This window comes from Haematobia irritans, chromosome 4 (assembly GCF_050003625.1).
Source record: "Haematobia irritans isolate KBUSLIRL chromosome 4, ASM5000362v1, whole genome shotgun sequence".
Taxonomy (NCBI): Eukaryota; Metazoa; Arthropoda; class Insecta; order Diptera; family Muscidae; genus Haematobia; species Haematobia irritans.
In genome coordinates this window covers 169,480,362-169,505,362 of record NC_134400.1, presented here as the reverse complement: position 1 = coordinate 169,505,362, position 25,001 = coordinate 169,480,362, and the positions used below count along the sequence as shown (strand labels likewise).

The following is a 25,001-nucleotide window of genomic DNA, read 5'->3' as shown; positions in this document are numbered from 1 at the left end:
TTTCGACGTAGTGGGGATTCTCACAAGCGCCCCCAAATTCAAAAAATGTTGGCAGGGATATGACCATGGCATCCATCATTTTTCGCCAGTGCTAAAAGAAAACAGCCCTATTATCCTAATATCGTACGGATAAACTTATAATGTGAATGGCGCATAAAGTAATTGCTTGAAATTAGTGTTGTAAATACTGCTTTTATTACCCGTTACTCAGCAACTCGACAAGAAAGCTGATTTATTTATTTATACAGTCGAGATATTCAGTTACACCTTATTCTTTGTGAAAAATACTATATAGTGTTTTGTTGTTTTATGTTTATGTTGAAAAACTTATAAACAAAAAGGTACATGTCATTTGAAAATTGTCTTCAGGGAAAATACGTGTACAAATAGATGTACAAGAATACCAAACACCAGAAAAATCAGCCTACACAATATCGTCAACATTAATATATCAATATTTTATCAATAACTTCCTTGAAAACCAGACAGCAAAATAACAAGAATACTCAAAAATGTTAGAAGGAACCATTTGTTTTCCGCTTGTATGTTTGATGCAAGGACAATGTGGATAGTACGACGTATTATTTTCCATTGGAAAAAGGAAGTATGAGTTCTTTGTTCTTTATCGGCTATCGACAATTTATTCTATGTTCAGTTTCTTGCAGGTGTTAAATTCCAATATTATCAATCCTATAAGCGAAAATGACATAGAGAATAAAAGTGACGTCATTGGTTATTGACGCAATTCACATCTCTTTAGGGATAAGGGGAAACTTATATCAGTGATTGCAACTTGCTTCTTTTAACATCTAAACGATAAGGGCAGCGTTGCCGTTATGGCTCTAAAGATCCAAATTTTTGAACAGCTGGTTTTTTTCTGGAGGATTTTCGTTTTGGCTTCCAAATTAGGATCTTTTTGACTAATTTTAAGTTTTCTCTTTGTATTAAATAACGAAGAAAATGTAAAACAAAAGAAGTGAAAGACTTTCATCCAGATTTAAATTACTTGGGTTGTGATTGTTACCGTTACCTATGGCAATGTATATTAAAAAGTCCTAACATGTTTTCTAAATTGTAGTCCATATGGAATACATGCTAGATGAAATTAAATACCTACATAAGCCACATTCCTATGGTCTATTTAAATTAGGGCTGTCATTCGGGATCAATTTTTATAGATCCCGGGATTCGGGTTTTCAAAATATTGAATCCCGGAATTTTTTCCAGAATCTCGAAATGTTCAGGATTCTTTAAATATTTTTAGTAATAACTAACTACAGCATTTTTTAGTACATTAAATCCCGGGTCGGATAGATCGAAATTTGTTTCGCTATGAGGCTTCACAATTCAAATCTAGGGATCGATATATATGGGGGCTATATATAATTGTTGATCGCTATGGCCCATGTGTGCATGATTTGTTAGAATACGTATACTAACAACAGTTTTGAAGCACTCAGAATTGTTACTGTCATAACTAAGAGGTGATAATAATCCACCGCTGGAAAATATTTTGTCGTAAAATTTCCAGCAACATCTATTTAATGGCACATATTCTGGCTTGCATCCCTAAGGACGAAGTAACCAACTACTTCAATGATTAGCTGACAACAATTTGTACTTTTACTTTTTTATAAAAAATAACCGTAAAAATATTGCGATTCTCAACTCGAATACCGATCATAGTGCTAATATTTTGCCCTGAATACATTTTACTCTGATACAGTAAGAAATTTTTAATTTAATACGTACTATTATCATTTTCAGATTTTTATGAATAAGCGATATTAATATTGATCTTTTTAAACATGGAAAATACAAAGGATAGTACTCCACGTCTACCAGGTAATATTGCTTTATAGCATATTTTACTAGTATTGATATCACTGTATGCATGTAGATATTGCTTACATTTTTTGTTGGAATGTTTTACTATAAAAAAAAGTAATTTATAGATTTTCTGCAATATGGATATAATAGTTAAACCAAAAGTCAGAAAAAGTTTGGATATAATTCGTATGTCATTACGAAATTTTTAATTTCATAAACATTTTTATAAGAAATTTTGACATTTTTAATAGCATCTAACACTTGTTGTTGTTCTCTTGTTCTTTAACAGATAGGGCATGATATTGTTGTAAAATAAAAGTGATATTCATATTCAAACTAAACCCAATGTAACCGATACTAGTCAATTTTTCGCTATTTGCAAATATGATTCATATGGGAACCTTTGTAACTTTGTAGATGCTATGTTATTAATAAAGACAAAAACTAAGTTATCTAATGTTATCTTTATTTCATATAAACGAATAGCCCTATTTTATCCATGGGTGTATTTTTCATTCGCATTTCATTCTAGAAGTTTGATTTACCTTCAATTCAACATGACATTATTTTTGAACCATAGTTTAGATTAAGTTAGCACGTTTTTAAACCTTAGATAAAATGAGAAATTGTCGCCAAAGTAAGCAGCATAGAATTTTTGGGAGAAACGTTTTAAGCTGATAACGATTTCTATGCTAATAAATAGTGCAACATTTTCTAAATTGTTTCAAAATATAAACGAATGCTTTGTAGCTTATGGATCTATGATCCCTGACAGTATTATTTATTAGAACCACTTTAGCAGAAAGGAGTATTATATAAAGGTTAGACCTTTTCATTACAAGTTGACGCAAAGTTCAACTTTTTGTCTCCAAACTCACTTATCTCAGCCGAAAGTACTCCATGAGAGGAGAAAAATAATTTCTGGATTCGACGCACTTTTTTGCAATTTTCGCATGGCCGAAAAATGTTGTGAATTCATTTTTGAGTTATTCAGCATAGTTGTAGCACTTGACTCGGTCAACAAAAATGCTGAATATGTTAAGTCATCAAAACCGCAAAAATGTCGGTAAAATTACCGCTTTTATCACAGATTTTTCGGTTTTTCGACTACAGCTCCTGAACTATTGAAAATTATACCAAACAGTCGAGGGAAGAAATGTAGCCTATAAAATTATGAACAACTTTGTAGTACATACCAAATTCATATGTCCACTCATTGATATTCATTTTGCAATTTTATTTTTTATTTTTCGGTTTTTGTATACGAAACAACAAAACAAATGCGTATTTGTAAAATAGTTGTTGTTACTGTTGTTAAAAATGAAAATTAATCACATTTGTATGGCAAACCCCCTATCAAGGAGTGGTCATATGGCATTTACTACAAAGTTGTTCATAATTTTATAGGCTACATTTCTTCCATCGACTGTTTGGTAAAATTTTCGATAGTTCGGGAGCTGTAGTCGAAAAACCGAAAAATTCGTGATAAAAGTGGTAATTTGTTCGACCCTTTTGCGGTTTTGAGCATGAAGATGAACATTTGGGAGTCAAGAGCTACAACTATGCTGAATAACTCAAAAATGAATTCACAGCATTTTTCGAGCTATGGTCATACGAAAACTGCAAAAAGGGCTCAAAATCGAAATTTGGCGACAAAACTTTAGAGGCTCAAAAAAGACGAACGGCAACCAATCTTGCAAAATCCAGACATTACTTTTCTTCTCTCATCGAGTACTTTCGGCTGGGATAAGTGATTTTTTGTGTTGCACTGTGTTATTTAAATGTGGTTATTTTCGTAATGTTGTCACCTGTATTGAAGTTTTAAGTTTTTAGATTTAACAGAAATGCATGTTACATAAAAATATTCTATGTTACACAAAAATGTTTATATAAGATAGATACGTATTTAGCAATATGAATTATATATGGTCAAACGTAATAAATAATGCATTTTTGTTTTTTGGCCATTTTTATCTTCTAACAAATAATCAAACTTTTGTATAATTCCTTAATTATACTGCAAACGCAAATAAATATTTAAAAACTAATGCCACTAAAACTATAACAGTACTAAAAATTCTACCATAAATTATAAGACATTTAACAGGCGAAAATGAATTCGAACCATTAATATGTAATGAATATTTAAAATTGCACTAACATTTAACGTGGACATAAAATGAGTTTCGTGTTAATCATCATCTAGGACCTGCTATCAATCCTGTAGTAGAAAATTCAGATGAACCTCAGCCCAGTCTCTCGGATTTACACGATTTTGAACCAAAACTAGAATTTGATGATTCAGAGCTATTGGCGGCACCTTTTACACATGTTCAGCGTAAGTGTTTTACATATTTTTAATATTGCACTAGCTGTATAATAGTATCCAAAACTGACATCTCGCCAAATACACAGACCCCATGTTCCGATATTCAGAATACGATATAGGGTAAATCGACGTTTTCTTATAACGAAAAAGTCTATTTGCTCTAGGGCTTCAATACAAATTAAATTTCAACTTCTCATTAAAGAGAACCTTAATGTCAAATTTTACCTTTATTTGCTTTATGATAAAATAATATCGCCAGACGAAAAATCGAATAGACTATAAGATATCTTTTTTTGGATTTTATTCATATTTATTTAATAAGACCGAGACCATGCGGACTAAATATTGATAGATAATACAAATGATTACAGGATTTGTATTGAAATCTTAAAACTAACTAATACATATTTTAAAAACACTAAGTGAAAAAATATAATTGTTTATAAAAATTATGAAATTAAAAACACACAAAAACTATATGTGATGTTTAAAAAAAAACCTTAACCTTAAAAACCTAACGCACACTTATATACAAAAATAATAATGAATAAAATGAATGGTGACACAATTATTGTCAGTGAGAAACTTGACTAGTTCAAACGAATATTATGATAATGCAAAATCAATCTATCTTTAAATGTATGAGAAGAAATTGAAAAATCCTTAGCAATAGCAGGCAAATGGTAAGATAGTCTTGTTATGCAAATTACAAAAGATTTCTCAAACATGTTGTGGCTGAATTGTTCTACGCGGAGTTGTGAATTTCTGGTGGAGTGTGAAAAGTTGATGTTATGCAGAAGGAAGGCTGTCTGTGTTTTATGAAACAAAGATCTTATAGACATAAAGTCGTTAAAAGAGCAAATCAAGAGCATCGAAGCAAAGTAGTCGTAGTCGCTCCTACATTGTTGGCCGTAAACAAAACGAAGAATGCCATGAAAACACGAAATAAGCCTATTAATGCGATTAGCTCCCGTATAGACCTCATTACCGTAAAGTATATGCGACATGAACAAGGAATGCGCCAACATACAATTAGGAGCAAAACCGAGTGCATGTTTTCACATTTTGTAATCTTTATTAAATAGAAAATGTCTAGTTAGGCCCACAAAGTTTGGACCACTGATGACTGGAAACAACACACAAAAAAATCTTTTTTCAATCACGAAATTAATTGATCTAATTAATTTTTCAATTGAACTGTTTTCAATCACAGAAATGATAGTATCAATTAAAAAATTAATTGATTCGGAATGACAACACTATTCTAAAAAACAATACAATTATTTCCATTAAAAAGTTAATTAAAGTTGAAAATGTAGTCAATTAACATATTAACTGATACAATTGAAATGTTAATAAAATTAAAAAATATAAATATATATTTAAGGAAATTGTACGTTTTTAATTAAAATATTAATTTTTATCATATTACTGAAATACCAAGAAAATGCAAATATAATCGGAAAATACATAGGAAAGAGCTAAATTATATGAACTCTTATAAAATTACATCATCTAAATGTACAATAATTAGTACAGAAGATAAGTATACTTTTTATTTATAATTAATCCAGTAATCGAAATCAAATAATTTCGTGATTGAATCAGAAAAAAATTGTTTCTGTGTGCATATTCGACGAAGGATTTCGCAATAACACCACATTTAATATGTCATACACACAAATAAATATTTTTTGACTTTAATCAGGAAATTAATTGATCCAATTATTGCCTTCATTGTATCCATTGTTTGCGTAGGAGGCGAGTAATGTCTTTTTCATATTTTTTTCCTAAATATTTTTGGATTTGCTCTTCGTGCTCAATAGGGTTTAAAAATTACATATAAAGCAAATTGTTAATACGGAAACTATCATGTAAATGAATTAATTTCCGGAGGACATACATTCCTTATTTACATTAATTAATTATTAAAAAATGGGAAATATGCTGATTGTTTTCTTCTTGCAGACGATGTGATGGACGATGACTTTGTGATCACAGAGGGTAAGTAATTCACTTTTTACACATTTATTTATTTCATAAAGAGTCAAGTTGCTAGATCATATATGACCCAAAAACTACACAATTCCTTGGAAAATTGACTTAATTTATAACAATAAATAGTATACAAAATAGAATAATAAAAAGAATCACAGGCTACTCTATAGTCTTGATTAATTGATATTACAAAAATAATAGAAATAAATAGAAAGACAATGATATAAAAAATTGTACAATAATCAATATATTAGCTATTCAACATTGCCTAGCATATCGTCTAGAAATGAGAATGTAGAATTAAATGATTATAAATCGTTTAAATGAATATAACATTAACAATCAAAAAAATGGAACAAACTAATACTGAGAAATTACTTACAAACGTATATAATATAGAAAAGAATTGATATAATTCTTTTCTATATTCTCCATATTAGTGTTCATCATTACCTATTATTAAAATTAGGTATGAGAACAAGTTTATATTTTAATTTTTTTTTTAGTGATTTTTTTTATTCTTTATTTTTGTGTTTTTATTATTATAAGAATACTAGCTGACCCGGCAAACGTTGTTTTGCTTTCAAATTTTATATGTATTAAATGAGGTCTTGAATACCAATGTACGATATATGTATGGGAACCCTAGGTACAAATTCAAAATGTATAAAGAAAATGCAAAGAGTGTTTAAAAGTTAATTACTTTTATTGAAGTGTTTTTTGGTACACAATATTTTTTGTTTTGCCGTCTGGTGTGTATACGAATAAGTCAGACGGTTTTCCGACGCGTGAGCAGGCTACATATAGTTGTCCATGTGAGAAGCATGGGTTTTCCAAATTTAGTCCACAAACTTGTAGTGATTGTCCCTGCGCCTTGTTGATGGTCATTGCAAAAGCTAGTCGAACTGGAAACTGCAACCGTTTAAATTCGAATGGCATATCTGTTGGGATCATAGGAATGCGTGGCAACAGTACATTTTCTCCTTTAAATTTTCCAGTTAAAATTGTAGCTTCTGTGATATTGTTCATTAATTTTTTTACTGAAAGTCTTGTTCCGTTGCAAAGTCGTGGTGGATTGATATTTCGAAGAACAATGATAGGTGCTCCAATTTTTAATACTAAGACGTGAGGCGGCATGCCTGGCAAATCAAGCGAATTTAGGAATTCAGGCGGGTAATTTACTACTTCGTCTTGATTAATTACTGTATCGATGGACTTATAAGTTGTTGTCTCACCTAATATCTTGTTTTGAATATTGTAGTTAATGGCATTAACGTCGCTATTTTTAGCTGCCAATATAGCTCGTTCACTGAGCCACTGGTGACTTGTGTAGTTCTGTACGATATTTTCGAAAACTTTATGAATCAATTCGTCTGTGGTTTCTGTGATTGTACAAAAGTTTTTTGGCAATGTGATACATTGTAACTTATCGATTGCCAATTTTCCATTTCCAAATTCCAACAACTGGTTTGCGAAACATTCAGCGGATGTATCATTTTGTACTTGTACACGTATATTTGTTTTTAAAGATACTTTTTTTACGTTTCGCCATAAGAAAGATGATTTGAGACATGCATTAAGTTCATCAGCGGCTGTTGAGCGTGGTATAATGGGTAGAGTTAGTCGAAAATCACCAGACAATAAAATGACTGCTCCACCAAATAGTTGTACATTCCCTCTCAAATCTTGTAGTGTACGATGAATAGCTTCTAATGAGTTTTTGTGCGCCATAGTACATTCGTCCCATATAATGAGTTGGCATTTTTGGAGTACTTTACCCATTCCAGAATTTTTGCTGATATTGCATGTTGGTGTCTCAATGATTTGGATATTTAACATTTGAAAATTGGTACTATATAAACATAATATGCATTTAATACTAGCGACGCCATCTATGTGTCAGAACGGGGACTTATTAGCCAACCTGTTAGTCTTTGTATTTTTCCCAAAGATCTTTTGGATTTGATGGGAGGTACCACGCCCCTTTGTCCGAGCAAATATTTTTTGAGCCATAAACCACCGCGGACGTCCTGAGAAGACCCTACCAAAGTTTCATCATAATCTTATCAGTGGTTTAGGAGCGCATCGAGGACATACAAACACACATTCATTTTTATTTATATATAGATTAATTTTGTTTTATGTAGGGATTTGCTTTCAAATTTGTTTAAAACACCAGGGAAACATTAATCATTACGTATATGCTAGTGATCCACCAATTTCTTATGAAAAGTACGTGTAGTACATTCAAAACTTCTTAAAGGAAGAGGCAAGACATTGTATAGTCGGGCAGCCCTAACGTGGAATGACCGCTCTAATATTGAAGTTACGTTTATTGTAGAGGTTAGGTGGCACAAATTGAATTTTTAAATATCAAGAAACATTTTCCAATAGAGATATTCGTAAAGGGTCACAATGATCCTGTTTACTTAATCGAGCGTATGTTTGAAATTTGAACCCACGAACGTCCACTCGATGTACGTTTTTCATCTCATATAATATTTTCGTTTTAATCGAGCCTGACGCCCAATAAAATACAACTTATCGGGTAAAAATATTTGAAGAACAATGTAAGTAAGGATTGCAAAATGTGCCAATATAGATGCGTTGATGAAAGGCATTATACAAGAATGGGCCAAAATACAGGCCGATCACAATAGTAAAACTTGCAATTTTCTTTGATTTTTATCGGTTCAGATCGATAGTCAAAGTCAAAGATAGTCATAGCAATCTAAAGTTTGGTAACACTTCGTATCAACTTACTTGTACAAAGCAATAGTTTTAAATTTACTCGGCTTTTAGTGTGAAGATTTCAGTCATGTATAATTACAAATAAAAACTCTAAACTAAAAATGTTAAAAAAAATACATAACGACAATTATATATTTATCCAATCTTGTTAAACCTTGTATGTAAATGTTTTATACCAATAGTGTACAATTTCATCTTTGAAATTAATTGACTCAAAAAAGTAACCTTGGAAAGAACTGCTTTTCGGTACTCTCAGTATCACAAAAGCAACAATGTCAGTCACCAGAGAACTGCAATCGATGTTTTTTCGTATTGCAATCTTACTCACAAATGTCGGTGGCAGTGAGTAAGACACCAATTATCATGCGATCTTTTGCATTAATACAAATGCAAGAATTAAAACACCACTAGTATATACCAATATTCATTGCCAGTGTTAAACCAATCGGCATCGCGGCAATGCTCGGTTAAGTGTATGCATACGAGTGAGTTCGTATGCACACACTGAATAGCATTGCACTCTACAACAACAACTACCAGTAGTTGGCATCACCCAGGGCTGCCAGTTTTGCCCATTTATCGTCATTTTTTTCACAAAATGGACAATTCCGATTTTAACGATATTAACTACGTTCTTTAGACACATAGTTTAGGGAGTTAAAGTTTTTACGTTTTGAAGAAATTTTTGAAAATATTAAAATTTGAAAAATTGTGGAAAAAAAATTCGGAAACAAAACGTGGAGTACTTCGGCTTTTCGAGTTTTGTCAAAATTCGTACAAATAATCATGTTTCTTCCATACTCCTTTTTCTTTAGTTTCAAAATATTTAATTTTTAAATAAAAATATTACTCAATTAATACCAATATTTTAGAAAAATTGATTTTTTATACAAAAATTACGAATTTTTTTTGTTTAACCAGAAAATGATTTTTATTGGTAATGTTATTTATATTGCCGATTTTTTGACGATTTTAAAAATTCAAGTACCGATTATGACGATTTTTATCCAAAAAGTGACGATTTTTCTTGAAATTTTATTGGCAGCCCTGGCATCACCTTAAGATAATTGAGATAGTGGGTGTTTTACTACGTTATTTTCGGGAGATAAACACTCATAGCGGTAGCGTTGAATATTGGTGATTGTAATTCATTTTACCAATTGGTAATTTAAGATTGCATATATTGGTGTTTACTAAATACACTGGTCGATTGCGGTAGATCGCATCCGTTCTCTGTCAGCCACCATATTGTCATTTTGATTGCCAGTCAGATTGAAAGATTGTCTAACAAATGGGAAATGTAAAACAAAGGAAATGTGAAAATTTACCCATATTTGCTACGAAATATGTTAAGTTATTCTTACAATCAAGTATGAGTACCACTGGTCAACGTGTATTTCTATAGCTTTTAGTATTGTTTGACACATTAAAAAGACATTTTTTCTGTAGATTTAACATTTTTTCTGTAGATTTAAGAATAACGCGAATGTTCCACAATTCTGTTTTAAATAATTATTGCAGATTCTAGTGATGATCCTGTAGAAATCGCCAATCCCCTAGAAGATGATTTTGAGGATCAATTGAGAGAAGAAAATGAAAACTTCAGTATTACATCCAAAAGGAAAAATTGTGACTTTCTTGGAACTGATAAACAGGGACGACATATTTTTGGTATCTATGCATCGAGATTTCCTGAAAAAGCACAAATGGAATGTTTTATTAGGTAATCACAAAATCACTTTATTCTTATTGCTTGCCTAAACTCATTCAATTTCAGGGATATTATAAAAGAAATTGAGCCATATGTTGAAAATGATTATATACTTGTATATTTCCATCAAGGCTTGAAAGAGGACAACAAACCATCTGCACAGTTTCTATGGAATTCATATAAGGAACTAGATAGAAACTTTCGAAAAAATTTGAAAAATCTCTACGTTGTACATCCAACATGGTTCATACGTGTTATATGGAATTTCTTTAGTCCATTTATTAGTGAGAAATTCCGCAAAAAACTTGTTTACATATCTAGTTTGGATGAGTTACGACAAGCTCTCGGTTTATCCAAACTGAAATTGCCCGATACTGTGTATAATTTCGATGACAGCCTTAACCATTCGCGCAGACCACCCCCCGAAGAGAGACCACAAATGGCTAAAACCACACAATTTGGAGTAACACTGAAGTTCATTGTTACCAATAGCCCATGCTTAAATTCAATACCACCCATTGTACGAAAATGTGTTGATTCTTTATCGATTACAGGTATGATTGATACTGAAGGTATATTTCGCCGGTCTGGAAATCATGGCGAAATTATAGCTTTAAAGGATCGTATTAACCGTGGCGAGGATGTTGATCTTAAAGATGTTAATGTACATGTTATAGCTGGTCTATTGAAAAGCTTTCTTAGAGATCTATCTGAGCCATTATTAACATTTGAATTGTATGAAGAAATAACTAGTTTCTTAGGTAAGTGCTAAAATTGTGAGTGAAATATATTTGCTACTGAATATAGCGCAAATTATTTTAGAATGGCCTAAGGAGGACCGATCCCGCAATGTTACTCAATTAATCCGTGAGAGATTGCCTGAAGAAAACTATGAGTTGTTTAAGTATATAGTGGAATTTCTAGTAAGGGTAAGCTCTTAATTATTCAAATCGATTTTATATAGAACATAAACACATTTTCGATGTCTTTATCAATAGCTGTGCAGTAGACGTAACGCTTCGCTAGTTTCTTCATCTTTGTTATCCCTAAGTGGGTATGGTGAAGTTCATCAAGAACACCTTTTTGTAAAAAATCTTGAATAACCACTCTCTGCCCCTTGACTAAAATTCCGCAATTTATTATGTATTCAGTATCCACCATATCTGACGACTGCAAGTCGAACATAATTATTGAAATTTTTTGATCTGCGTTTTTAGCTTTTCAGAGAGAATTGTGCAGTTGAATCACAAATGGAATGCACTGCTTTATCGATGAAATTTATGTACTTTATATCTCTACTTATTGGTGCACGTGAATTCAAATATGTGGCCCAAAAATTCAATGCGTTCTTGAAAAAATTAGCATTTTGAAATATTTAAGTGTAGATCTATTTTTTAGTTGCGCTAAACAGTACTTCTGGAGGAAATTTTCATATCTGCCAATGGGTCGGCACTGATGGCCGCTAATGAGAACAAAGTTACAGAGTATGATAAAGTGCGAACAGTGTTATCACAAGAGGTTACACAGTACATGGTAGCAAAATCTTTGAAGGCTGAACAAACGAAAATTTTGGGCGAAATTCGCAAAGTATTAATGAGAAATTGATTGATTTGGATGTATTGGCGATAACTGACAGTAATATGGTTTCTGGGTAGCACACGTAGTTTCGGATTGAAGAAAACCCCTATTTTTACGATATAATATAAAGATCTTGAAATTTAATATACAAGGTTTTGAATAATGCTAATAATAAGGATCTTTTTGAGATGTATATGAATCGTAATGGAATTGATATAGCCATATTAAGCGAAACTTGGCTTCGCGATAATTCAAGTACTATCATGGCCGAATATAGCTTCATAGGGAAAAACAGGGTTGATGGCTTTGGAAGTGTCGGCGCCTTCATCAAGCGATCCATCCCCTTATCGATCATGAACCTCGACTGCATAAGTGAAGCAATGGCATTATCGACACTGAATCTCAAGAAAAACACTAGTTTCATCCCGTTCACTTTCAACCTGATATGTGCTTTACGGATTTTCGGTTTTCCATTGCAGATATTCAATGGACGAAGACCATTTTGAACCCCATAATTTTTGAGGGGGATGTCGACGCAAAACCAACCTTATGGGGTAATAGTGAGGACGACAGAAAGGATGAATTCGTGGACATCTCAATGGCGGCAAATCTACATTTACCATTCGCGACTGGTATGCATCTGTTATTGGCGTTTCCCTCTTTAGAGGCCCCGGGGCTCCCCCATCCTGGTCTGTCAGCCTATTAAAACTCACCAACAGTAATCACCACCCGATCACGATGGAATTCGGGGGTATTACGATGCCAAATGCTGTCGAGGAGTTCGTAAAAAGGAGTCTTGGGGGACATCGGGACTATGTCAATTGGTAACACCTTGGATGAATTTAAATCTAATATTCATGATATTGTTAAGAAGAACACGATCACCGTGAATGATAGCAATAGATTTTGTGGGACGGGGATGCGTCTAGGCTTTTTAGATTGAGGACCAGTGCGAGTATAGGAGGCCGACAGAGCCTTTGACCATTAAGAGGAGAAACTTACAGAGTCTCCTTGATGAAATATCAGCTGCTGATCCACGAGACATTTGGGAACCCATCAGGGCGCTGGAGAACTGTCTTTGAGCTTGAGGAGGCCGACAGAGCCCTTGACCATCATGTAAGACAACTTAAGAGGAGAATCTTTCAGATTCTCCTTGATGAAATATGAGCTTCTGGCCCACGAGACATTTGGGAACCCATCAGAAATGTTCGTAAATGTAAAATGCCAAAGAAAACGAAAAATTGTTGGGATGATGAACAGAACTTGAATTTTTTTAGATAAGTTGCGTCTTTAAATACCGCTAGCAAACCTATCGTATCAAACCCACCACCTTTTAACCTATTGACAGATTTCAGCCATCAGTTACGTCCCACTAACAAAATCCGTTAATTCCATCTACGTCGAGTGTCACTGAGGGTCGGTCATTTGCTTCCAGTCAAAACGGTAAACTAATTTTCAGATTTCAAAAATTTTACCGACTACCTAGCTCGAAAAGTATCCACCCGGCACCTGGAGTGGATGGTGTTTCTTATGCCATGCTACGCACACTGGGTCCTGTTGCAAGGCATGATTTTTTTCAATTTACTAATAGTTGCATGGAATTCGGGTGTAATCCCAGACCTATGGAGAGCTATAAGAATCAAACCTATCCTGAAGAGAGGAAGAGATCCTGCCAAATTGGAGAATTATAGGCCAATCTTTTTGCTAATTGTCCCTTTGAAACTTCTAGAAGGTCTTCTGAAATCTCCTGAAAGATCCAGATTATTACCGAGAAACCTGACATATTACTGGACAGATCTTACGTCGAAAAGATCAACATCGATGTGCATTAACGATCTGATCAATTGTGTTGCTTAAGGCAAAAGGACTTCACGTACTTGGCCTCTGTGTAGATATTGATAAGTCTTACGATGCGACCAACCAGGTAATCCTGGTGGAAGCCACGAGTAGGGCTGGCATCCACGAAAAAGCCACATATTGGATTGGTGACTGGAAAAGAAAGCTTCTACTTGGCTCTCAGAAGATGACTATAGGCAATGGACTTGCTCAGGGCAGTTGCCTTAGGCCCGTCCTACCTTGCACGAGTTGAATTCTGATTCTTGCATTGTATTCCAGTTTGCGGACGACTTTTTTATTGTTGTTTATGATCGGAATCAACATACGTACCAACTCTTCCAACTAAAAACCAGAATAGAATCCAAACGTCAAAAATGAGATACCTACGCCGGGTCGAAGGAAAAACTCGGAGAGACAGAGTCAGAAATGATACCATCAGATCTAATCTAGAAATCGAACCCCTTAACGAACGAGTAGAGAAGAACAATTTAAGGTGGTAAGTCATGTAGCAAGAATGACAGATGAAAGATTACCAAACTTCATGAAGATATGTGGTTGTAATTTCGACATCGATCCTAGAAGAGCTCTTATCATATACCTTACGTTATAAGGCCTAAAATTGAATACGCCTCATCCTCCCTATCCAATATGGGCACTACATACATGGCCAAGTTAAAAGCACGAGCGAATGAATTCATAAGGAGATCACTGGACCTCATGAGGGCAACACCTACACCTATTTTGTGGCCGGAGAGTTACCAATTAATTTCCGAATACAAATTGCAACATCAAAGGAAGTTGCTAAATGCTTTGCCTACAAGTTTCCCTCAGCTATCACTATAAATGAGTCTCCAAATCCCATTAACACCAGCTACTCGACGACTACAAAGTTGAAGGTGTCAACAACATAGGTCACACTGCAATGGCAACTACCATCTCACCCAATGTAAAATTTTATAAGGATTTCTTCAGAGGAACAGTCAGACAAGAGGCCAGCGAGGAAATAGTAAAGACGATTTTTAAGGAAAAACTGAAAAACTGAATGACGACAACTTTGAGGTGTTCTTCACTGATGGTTCAGTTCGACTCAATTAATCGGGAGCGGCTTTTATACACCATGGCAGTGGTACCGTTTATTCCTTTTATACCCATAAGAACCTCAATGTGTGCTGAACTTATGCAATTGTGAAGGCTTCAGAGTATGCAATTAATAATCATGTGCTAAAAATAGCAATCCCCACTGACAGTCAAAGCAGTATAGCGGCTCTTGGAGACCCTAATAACAATATTTTCCTCGCTTCGGCCTTCCATAAGATGGCCGACAACATCCCTGATGGTGTAGAACTACATTTCGTACCATGTCATATTGTCATCGGCATGTATGAAATGGTGAATCAAGCGGCGAGGAGGCCATTAGAATTTGGGAGATAGCATGGCCTCTACAAGACGCGATAAGGGTGATATCCGAGAAAATCTCATAAAAATGGGCGAATATATATAACCATTGCACCACGGAGCCACCGTGGTGCAATGGTTAGCATGTCCGCCTTGCATACACAAGGTCGTGGGTTCGATTCCTGCTACGACCGAGCACCAAAAAGTTTTTCAGCGGTGGATTATCCCACCTCAGTAATGCTGGTGACATTTCTGAGGGTTTCAAAGCTTCTCTAAGTGGTTTCACTGGAATGTGGAACGCCGTTCGGACTCGGCTATAAAAAGGAGGTCCCTTGTCATTGAGCTTAACATGGAATCGGGCAGCACTCAGTGATAAGAGAGAAGTTCACCACTGTGGTATCACAATGGACTGAATAGTTTAAGTGAGCCTGATACATCGGGCTGCCACATAACCTAACCTAACCTATATATGAATCTTAGGCTAGAGAGGGCAGTTCTTCATATTACGAAATCAATACAACAGTTAGTGGTTCTAGCAAGTTCAATTCTCCCCCATTGCCGCGTTGATGTGCATATCTCTCAATAGAATCCTGAGCGGAACATGTTATTGGAAGTCTACATTGTATAAGGTGAAAGTGGTGGATTCCCCACTTTGTGACGTGTGCCTCGTAGAGGATACGCCAACCCATATCCTATTTGAGTGTAACAAGTACCACCAGCAGAGACAAAAAATTTCAGAATTGATGCTTTGTATTTATTGTTGCACTGCCAATTGTATTTATTGTTACACTGCCACTATTATGTACTGCACTCGATGTTGACGCACCGGTTGTTAATTTGGCTAATTGCGCCACCAAAGCTTGTTGCGCCTTCATAAATTCTGCAAATTGTGTGGCATCCATTTTGTAATGCGCGTACTGCCCTACAACAGAAAATGAGAAAAAGTAATTTGCACAAAAATAACTAATTTATTTGGTTTCACTCTCTACGCCAACTGTTGGGTCGTTAAATTGGTTCCCAGTGATTAATAATTGAAAATGCATGCCTTTATACTAAAGTTGTATTATTTATTATCAACTAAATAAATGTAATTAGGATATATTACAAAAGGTGACTTTATGATTTGATCGTATATACAAGAAAGAATAATGAAAGGTAAACAACAAAGACAGGTTTCATTGCCCTTTATGGCGATCCCATATAGATTGATCTTAAAAATGGACAAGAGAGTTATAATAAAAGTGGCTGCACGATGATTAATGGTCATAACATCTTCTTGTTATGAATTGAAAAAAAAAATATATATATATATTCCAAGGTATCCATGTTACTACAGATTAACAAGAAATTGGTCTAAAACTTACATTTTTATTCATCCAATATGGCGAAAAGGATGTAAACAAAAAGTAGGAATTGTTTAGATATTCATTATATCTAAATTACGACAAATTAACAAGAAATTGGTCTTAAACTTACATTTTTATTCATCCAATATGGCGAAAACGATTTAAACAAAAAGTAAGAAGTGTTTTACGATTGCAATTTACCAATCGAAAAAATTAGCCCCCTATTTTCCAATTACAGCAGATATAAAATATTTTATTTATTTTCCCAATATTTCGCGATTGCCATATTGAATCGCTTCTTCTGGGGATATGCATAATATAAACAACACAAAATACTTAAAGCTACTGTAGATCACTACACTCGTCGGCTGTATGTATTGCACTCGACAGCCGAAGAGTGTAGTGAATCTACAGTGTTGTTTATATTATGCATATCCCCTGAAGAAGCGATTCAATATGGCAATCGCGAAATATTGGGAAAATAAATAAAATATTCAAAAAAGACCTCGAGCTTAAAAAATCATTATTATTATTATTATAACCAGGGCTGTGGAGCCGGAGTCGGAGTCTGAAGATTTTGCTGGAGTCGGAGTCGTAAAAATTTTGCTCGACTCCGACTAAACCAAATTTTTTAAAACACTTCACACTTTTGTAACTAAGCAAGTTTTTACGCAAATTAGTTTCCATTGCGTTATTCATTCGATCAATGTACAGCATGATTGTAAATGAAAATCAACTTCCAATTACGGCTATCTTTTTATGTTTCCTAGAATGTTAGACTAGCAGATGGGCTGGATCGATCCATTTTAATGCCCATATCAATTTATTTGAAATATTTCGAACAATCGAAATAATTTTTTTTTTTAAATTTTATTTTAAGGAATATTGACAGAAAATTTTATCAAAGTTGTTTTTTATAGAAAATTTTGTCAAAATGTTATTTCTATAAAAAGTTTTGTCAAAATTTTATTTCTATAAAAAATTTATTCAAAATTTTATTACTATAGAAATATTGTTTCTATAGAAAATTTAGTCAACATTTTATTTCTATAGAAAATTGAGTCAAAATTTTGTTTTATATAAAATATTTACAAAATTTTATTTCTATAGAAAATCTTGCAAAATTTTGTTTGTTACACAAAATTTTTTTCAAAATTTTATTTCTATTGATAATTTTATTTCTATAAAAATTTAAGTCAAAATTTTATTTCTATAGAAAATTTTGCCAAAATTTTATAGTAATAGATTTTTTATTAGAAAATTTGGTCAAAATTTTATTTCAATAGAAAATTTAGTCAAAATTTTGGTTCTGTAGAATATTTTTATTGATAAAATTGTATTTCTAAAATTGTATTTTTATTGATAGTTTTTTCATTTTATTTCTATAAGAAAAAATTGTCAAAATTTATTTCTATAGCAAATTTTCTCAAAATTTTTTTTTTCTTACTGATGCTCACTGATACTCACTGCTATAAAAAATGTATTCAAATGTATTATTACTATAGAAATATTTGTTTCTATATAAAATTTAGTCAAAATTTTATTTCTATAGAAAATTTAGTCAAAATTTTGTTTCAATAGAATATTTTGCAAAATTTTATTTCTATAGAAAATTTTGCAAAATTTTATTTACTAGACAAAAATTTTTCCAAAATTGTATGCTCACTGATACTCACTTCTAAGTCGAAAACTTGTAGAAATGACTCAAATTTTCAAATTTTTCAATGAATGAATCATAAATGCATATTTGCGAAATTGTCTAAACAATTATAAATATTTCCCAAATATTGCCCGATATTTTGTAGAAGTCTGATTTGAGATTTTATCAAAATGTAGATCTAAATACAAAGTTGTGCAGAGTATATTATAATCGGCCCGCCCGACTTTAGACTTTCCTTGCATTTTTATTTTTTGTTAAAATTGTGTTACGTCCCATAACGTTAGATTTAAATTTTAAGTACATAGATTTTGTATACTTCTACAAAATCTATGTACTTAAAATTTAAATATTTATACAATTTTGTCTAAATCGATTCAGATTCAAATTCATGCATATGGGAATATAAACCTTTATATAGCTCGCAACAAATTTAAAGGATTTGAGATTGTATCAATAATTTTGGTCAACAAATACATATACTGTTGGTATCTTCTCATATTATGATGGGTATTTATATCATTATTTTATTTATTAAACATTGACCTAAATTTGAAATATAGAGTTCAATTGGCATCTAATGTGAAATTAAGACCTTTTTTTGCACACATAAATAAATACGATATTTTATATCGATCCACTTACGGTACCCCCACAACAGAACTACAAATTAGTGGTATTAAAATGAGATTTAGTTAAATTACCCGGAGTCGACTCCGGAGTCGGAGTCGAGCTGATGAAAAATGCTGGAGTCGGAGTCGAGCAAAATTGGCTCGACTCCACAGCCCTGATTATAACATAAAAAAGGTCGAAGAAAATCAAAGAAAATAATATAAAATATATGTATATAGATAACCAGCAGGCCGAATCTTACACCCAGAAAAAAGTGACCCCTTCTTTAAGTTAAAATGAACTCATTGTGAAGAAAGTTGAACTTCGTATAGCGCCAAAGACATTTTTATTTGTTTGAACGATGTGATTTTCGTAGAAATTAGGAATAATACATTCCATATATTAGTTAACATTTTCCTATATTTATATACCACTATACTACAGAATGAAAAAATTTAACTTATTTGAATTCATATATGGAATGTTTTTATTGAAATTTTTTCATTCATTTCGACAAATCTTACACATTTGTGGTAAAACTTTTACTTCATAATTAGAACTGCTTACCTTCGTTTTTAAATACAATTTTATTTATTTATATAAGCAATTTTATCTTCAATAAAAGACATGTTTTATTAATATATTGAATATATTTATTAAGAATCAACAGCATCGAATATCTTTGAAATATTAGTTTATTATTCCACTATTTCCAATTTCCGTGTGATATTATCAAATGTAAAACGCACTCTTTCTTCCTCTTGTACTTTTCACTTTTAATAAGTCGCTGCCTAACGATTTTGTCCTCCTTTTACAATTTCAATACCTACAAATATAAAAAATCATAAAACATTTTTGTTGCAAAAGGTTAGCGTCACTGAATATTACCTGATAATTGAAGATTCCAAAATGAAGACAAATGAAAGGGTTGTTATTCTGCTGGTGTTTTCTTTCTTTATACACTATCACGAACATTGATAGATTTATTTAAAAAAACGAAAATTTTTCTCACTAATTTAAAATAACAAATATTTTATATATTTTATTTGTTATTTATTATATTATTTTACCATATTATTTTTTAACAATCTCTCCGTATACCAAAACAACGATTACGATGACAGGTATCGATTACAGGTAGACAATAGAAATTTAGGAAAATTTCCTATATTCTAACAAGTGTGTTTCCTTAAGTTTTGAAAGGATTGCATACTTCTTAGTACGAATGAACTAAAATATTTTTCTATGCCAAGTGTTGTTCGTATGTATGAAAAACTTTCTATTATAAAGGAAGTCGCAAGTATCATTTTATAAGAAATTTTACTAATTTTGAGGAAACTTGGTTTTAGTTCGGTTTTTGTTTTTTTTTTACGAATGCTTTGTTATCGGTGAATAAAATTTTCTTTTTCAGTAGTAAATTCTTATACCCAGCGAAGAAAATAGTATGAGTAAAATTCCATGCCTTATTCTAGTTAATGAACTATTCCTAACTGCTTACAGTTTAGGATTTTTTTACTGAAACGAGTAAATTTTATTATTTTTCACAAAAATTTACCTTAATGGAAATAAAATGGATAAACTATATTGATGAACATTTTTTCCTTTAGTTTCGAAGGCACTTTTTTCTGGGTGTATGTACCCTCCAATATGGATTGCGTAGAAACTTCTACTAAGGACTGTCATCCGCAATCGAATTACTTGGGTTGTGGTAATACTTACCGATGGCAAGGTATCTTAAAACTTCTTAACATCGTTTTCTAAATTGTAACTTAGTCAATACGTGGTATATATTAGACAAAAAAGGTATATATATATGTGTGTTATAATACAATTATGTACGGATATGGACCAATTTTTATGTGATTGGGGATGGGTTTATCTGAGGGCTATATATAACTATAGACCAAAATGGACCTAGTTTGGCATGGTTGTTAGCGGCCATATACTAACACCACTTACCAAATTTTAACCGTATCGAATGAATTTTGCTTCTCCAAAAGGCTCTGGAGGTCAAATCTGGGAATCGGTTTATATGGGGGCTATATATAATTATGGACCGATATGAACCAATTTTCGCATGGTTAAAAGAGACTATATACTTACACCATGTACCAAATTTCAACCGGATCGGATAAAATTTGCTCCTCCAAGAGACTCCGAAGGTCAAATCTGGGGATCGGTTTATATGCGGTTTTTTTATAATTATGGACCGATATAAACCAATTCTTGCATGGTTTCTAGAGACCATATAATAACATCACGTACCAAATTTCATTTCGGATGAAATTTTCGTCTCTAAGAGGCTCCACAAACCAAATCTGGGGGTCGGTTTATATGGATGCTAAACGTAAAAGTGGTCCAATATGGCCCATTTGTAATACCATCCGACATACATGGATAACAACTACTTATGCCAAGTTTCAAGTCGATAGGTTGTTTCGTTCGAAATTTAGCGTGATTTCAACAGTATATAGCAATATTTCGATGTGTTACAAACGGAATGACAAAGTTAATATAACCCCCATCCTATGGTGGAGAGTATAAAAAGGCTTCCCACTGCGATCCTCGTGTGGGACCATATATTAAAATTCTCTTGTTCGAAAGAACGGCGTGAATACATAATTTTATTCGGACAAACAGAAGGTTTCAGGAGTATGTCTGATGTTTTAAAATTACAGACTGATTTCCGTTTAGGAAAATAAACTGCTAAGACATCAGATTTTTGTCGGTTGAAATACAACAGTTTATATTGCTATTAAAATATTTTTTCTATGCGTGTACTTAACTATAATAATCAGATGCATCTAATTATACAAGGGAATTAGTTGGTGTTTATTTCCTTTTTGATGAATATTAATCTATCTGACGCCCCGTTTAAAACGCTAAAATACTGGAATCAGTTTTTTTTATTTAACAAATGATTATTATTGGAAATGTGTTTGTGATAATGCTTTCAATTTTATGTTACTTAAGTTTATGAATAATGTCAAAGTTAATAAAAAAATGTAATTTTTTCATCCACTCAGGTTATGGAATGTGAGGACCTTAACAAAATGACGTCGTCAAACTTAGCTATTGTGTTTGGTCCAAACTTTTTGTGGTCTGATAAAAAAACTACATCATTGGATGAAATTGCACCAATCAATGCTTTTGTCGATTTTGTTTTGCAAAATCATAAAGATATTTATTTAGTCGATATCAATCAACGTCCAACGCCCATAGGCTGAAATGCGACTCAATATTAACTCGTATATATTGAGGGTGTAATGAATAAATTCCATGCAAACAGCAGCAACTACAAAATAAAAACAAAGTAAATTCTAAAAGATAAATATTCTAAATTTTTTTGTAATAGAATTAAATTATTAGAATTGATAATAAAATCAAATTAAATCGATGTTGAAGCATCACAAAAAATTAACCCAGTAATTATAATTATTTTTAAGTGTATATTGTTATATATTTACGTAAAATTACATAGAAATACATTTATATACATATACATTTTTCTTTTGATTGTTTTTGCTATATTCCATAATTTTCAATAGATAGATTAATAAACATTAGACAGTTACTTCTACCGTAAATATATTCACAGTTTATCTGGTCTATTAAACATAACTACAGTGTAATCCAATAATCATGTGTGTGTCTTCTATAATTTTTGTATATTATTTTAAAAATCCATATTAACATATATATAATTTGTACTACCAAAGAATGTTTTAATGTGAAGAACTTTTGGGCATCATGCTATTGTTAATTTATATCCCTAATATTGCTCGTTGCATTTTCAATACAAGTCACAATTTGTGGTATCTAACTCAAAACGTACACCATACATTTCACTATATATACTATGTTTTTAATAAAATAATAAGCAAGATTGGACTTTTTAATAATAAACAATACGTATACAACATCCTTAGCAATAAAAATTAAATTTGTAACATCATGTTCATCTTGCACAAAAAATTATTTTAAAAAATCAAATCAAAATAAATGAAAGTTTTAAACTTTGTACTATAAATGAAAATATCAATGATGGTTGATAAATCGCAAAGACTCTAGAATTATGATGGCTGTGCACTGGAAGCAAATCGCCAACTGATAGTTGGCGCTTACACTCATAGAAAAAATTCTGCTAAAAACAGCAGTCGATGTCTGCTGTTATATTTTTGTACTTCAGGGCCTAATGAACAACAATTTTTAAAAATTTTAGGTTATAAATTTTTCCCCAAAGCATATTTAAGAATCAAAAGTAGTTTTTGGTATATTTTTGCCCTGTAATATACTTGCAAGCTCCTAAATACGATCAGCAAACATTTTGTTTGCTGTTATGCCTCAATTCGATAAATATTCAGATTTTTGGTCAAATACTATAGATATTCACAAAATATTGTTTTAATTATGTTAGGATAGCTCCTAAGTTGACATTTTTATTTGTTTTAGCCAAAATAAAACATGTTTTAGTGTAATCGAACTTAAAAAATAGCAGGAAATGTTTGCTATTTCAGCAAACAGTGACTGCTGTCCCTTTTTCAGCAAACTTTTTGCTGTTTTAGCAGACTTTTCTGCTGTCCCTACTAACAAATTTCTTTGTGTGTACCATCTCTGACCTTTTGTCATCTTTTTGTGGGCTTTAGAATATTGCCACTGTATTAAATTGTAACAAAATGTGTAAAATATTAAATTAAAAATATTTTATCATGACATTGTAAAATAGTGAGATATATTTATTTAACTCTCGCACCAAACCCACATTCCAATCTCGCCATCTATTTTTCAATATGCTAAGATAATTCTAAAGTCGTTGTATATCGCCTATGTGTATTTATTATTAAAATAAAAAGTGTTTCACATAGTCACAGGAGTTTAAGATAAAACATCGTGTTCGGTGGTTCTCGAAAGAACAATTAAGAAACGGTCCTTTCAGGTTAAATCTCGTATACTGCACCGTAAATATGAAACATTAGAATCTGCTGTAAAACTACTTTATTCATTTAATTTTCAAATATCTAAATAACATTTTGATCCTCGTTATAATCTCTAGATAGTAATAGGGATCAAAACGTTGACTTTTAAAATGTTTAAATAGAATACATCTTGAAAAACTAAAAAATGAATTTATGAAATATGAGCGAAAAATTAAAAAGCAGAACAGCCACAGCTTCAAGGATATAGTGGCTCAAACGAAAAAAATCTTAACGAAAACACACCTGTACGCCCGAAGTTTACATATATCAATTCTCCTACGTATGTATAATTACGAATTTCTAATAACGAAAAAATATAATAATAAAATTTTACAATAAAATAATATAAATGACATTTCTTATTCCCAGTGTGCCTAAAAATCTAGCGATACTAACAATAAAATGGAAATGGACTATAATACAAAAATTTACCGAAATATCGCTAGATTTTTTTGCAGAAAGAAAGCATAAAGGACACCCAAATATTTCACATATGTAGACAAGGTATTTGAACAAATAAAAGGAATGCCGATGGAAAAATTTCAGACTAAATATGTTGACGACATGCTTGAATTATAAATAAAGATAAAGTAGACATTGATGACACATCGCTTTAATTTATCTTGACACTGTGGTTCATAGACACAAAAAGTAATTCATTTTAGATTGGTATCCGAAAAAAGTAACAGGAAAATTAATAAAGCCAGCATTTCAAAGTTCCATTTCATCCTCATCGCTACCACAGGCTCGTAAGTGACACTACAACAATCGCCAACTGTGATGGGGGAAGCGTATCAAAAAGTATGAAATATACATGAAAGTATTTTGCCATCACTATTGTTGCAAGAGCCATTTGATATTTTGTGAAACACCAAGTGTAACTAGCTTCTTATAATTTATTTAAATAAAAACGGTAATGAAGTGCGGAAAACATAGTTTTTTCACTTAAAATTGTAAAAGGTATATTGGTGAATAATTTTTG

The 25,001-nt window shown here is 32.2% G+C and overlaps 1 protein-coding gene across 5 annotated transcripts; it reads left to right on the top strand.

The window, feature by feature from the left end:
- Nucleotides 1-194: 194 nt before the first annotated feature.
- On the top strand, nucleotides 195-23,079 carry RhoGAP68F (Rho GTPase activating protein at 68F). 5 transcript variants are annotated; one of them, XM_075303590.1, is made up of 9 exons: nucleotides 413-604; nucleotides 666-782; nucleotides 1,768-1,845; nucleotides 4,037-4,168; nucleotides 6,128-6,163; nucleotides 10,430-10,631; nucleotides 10,686-11,380; nucleotides 11,442-11,548; nucleotides 22,070-23,079. In XM_075303590.1, the coding sequence occupies exons 3-9, from the start codon at nucleotides 1,809-1,811 to the stop codon at nucleotides 22,268-22,270; spliced, it is 1,410 nt and encodes a 469-aa protein (XP_075159705.1). In that variant the 5' UTR covers nucleotides 413-604; nucleotides 666-782; nucleotides 1,768-1,808; the 3' UTR covers nucleotides 22,271-23,079. The 5 variants fall into 5 exon arrangements, with proteins under 5 accessions (XP_075159703.1, XP_075159706.1, XP_075159707.1 ...); XM_075303589.1 differs by having other exon boundaries at nucleotides 656-782; XM_075303588.1 differs by lacking the exons at nucleotides 413-604; nucleotides 666-782 and adding an exon at nucleotides 195-341.
- The last annotated feature ends 1,922 nt before the right edge of the window (nucleotides 23,080-25,001 follow it).

Coding starts and splice junctions, on each gene's coding strand:
- RhoGAP68F (XM_075303588.1), top strand. CDS start 1,809: ATGGAAAATACAAAGGATAGTACTCCACGTCTACCAG. Junction 6,164..10,429: donor TGACTTTGTGATCACAGAGG/GTAAGTAATTCA, acceptor TAATTATTGCAG/ATTCTAGTGATGATCCTGTA. Junction 11,549..22,069: donor TAGTGGAATTTCTAGTAAGG/GTAAGCTCTTAA, acceptor TCATCCACTCAG/GTTATGGAATGTGAGGACCT.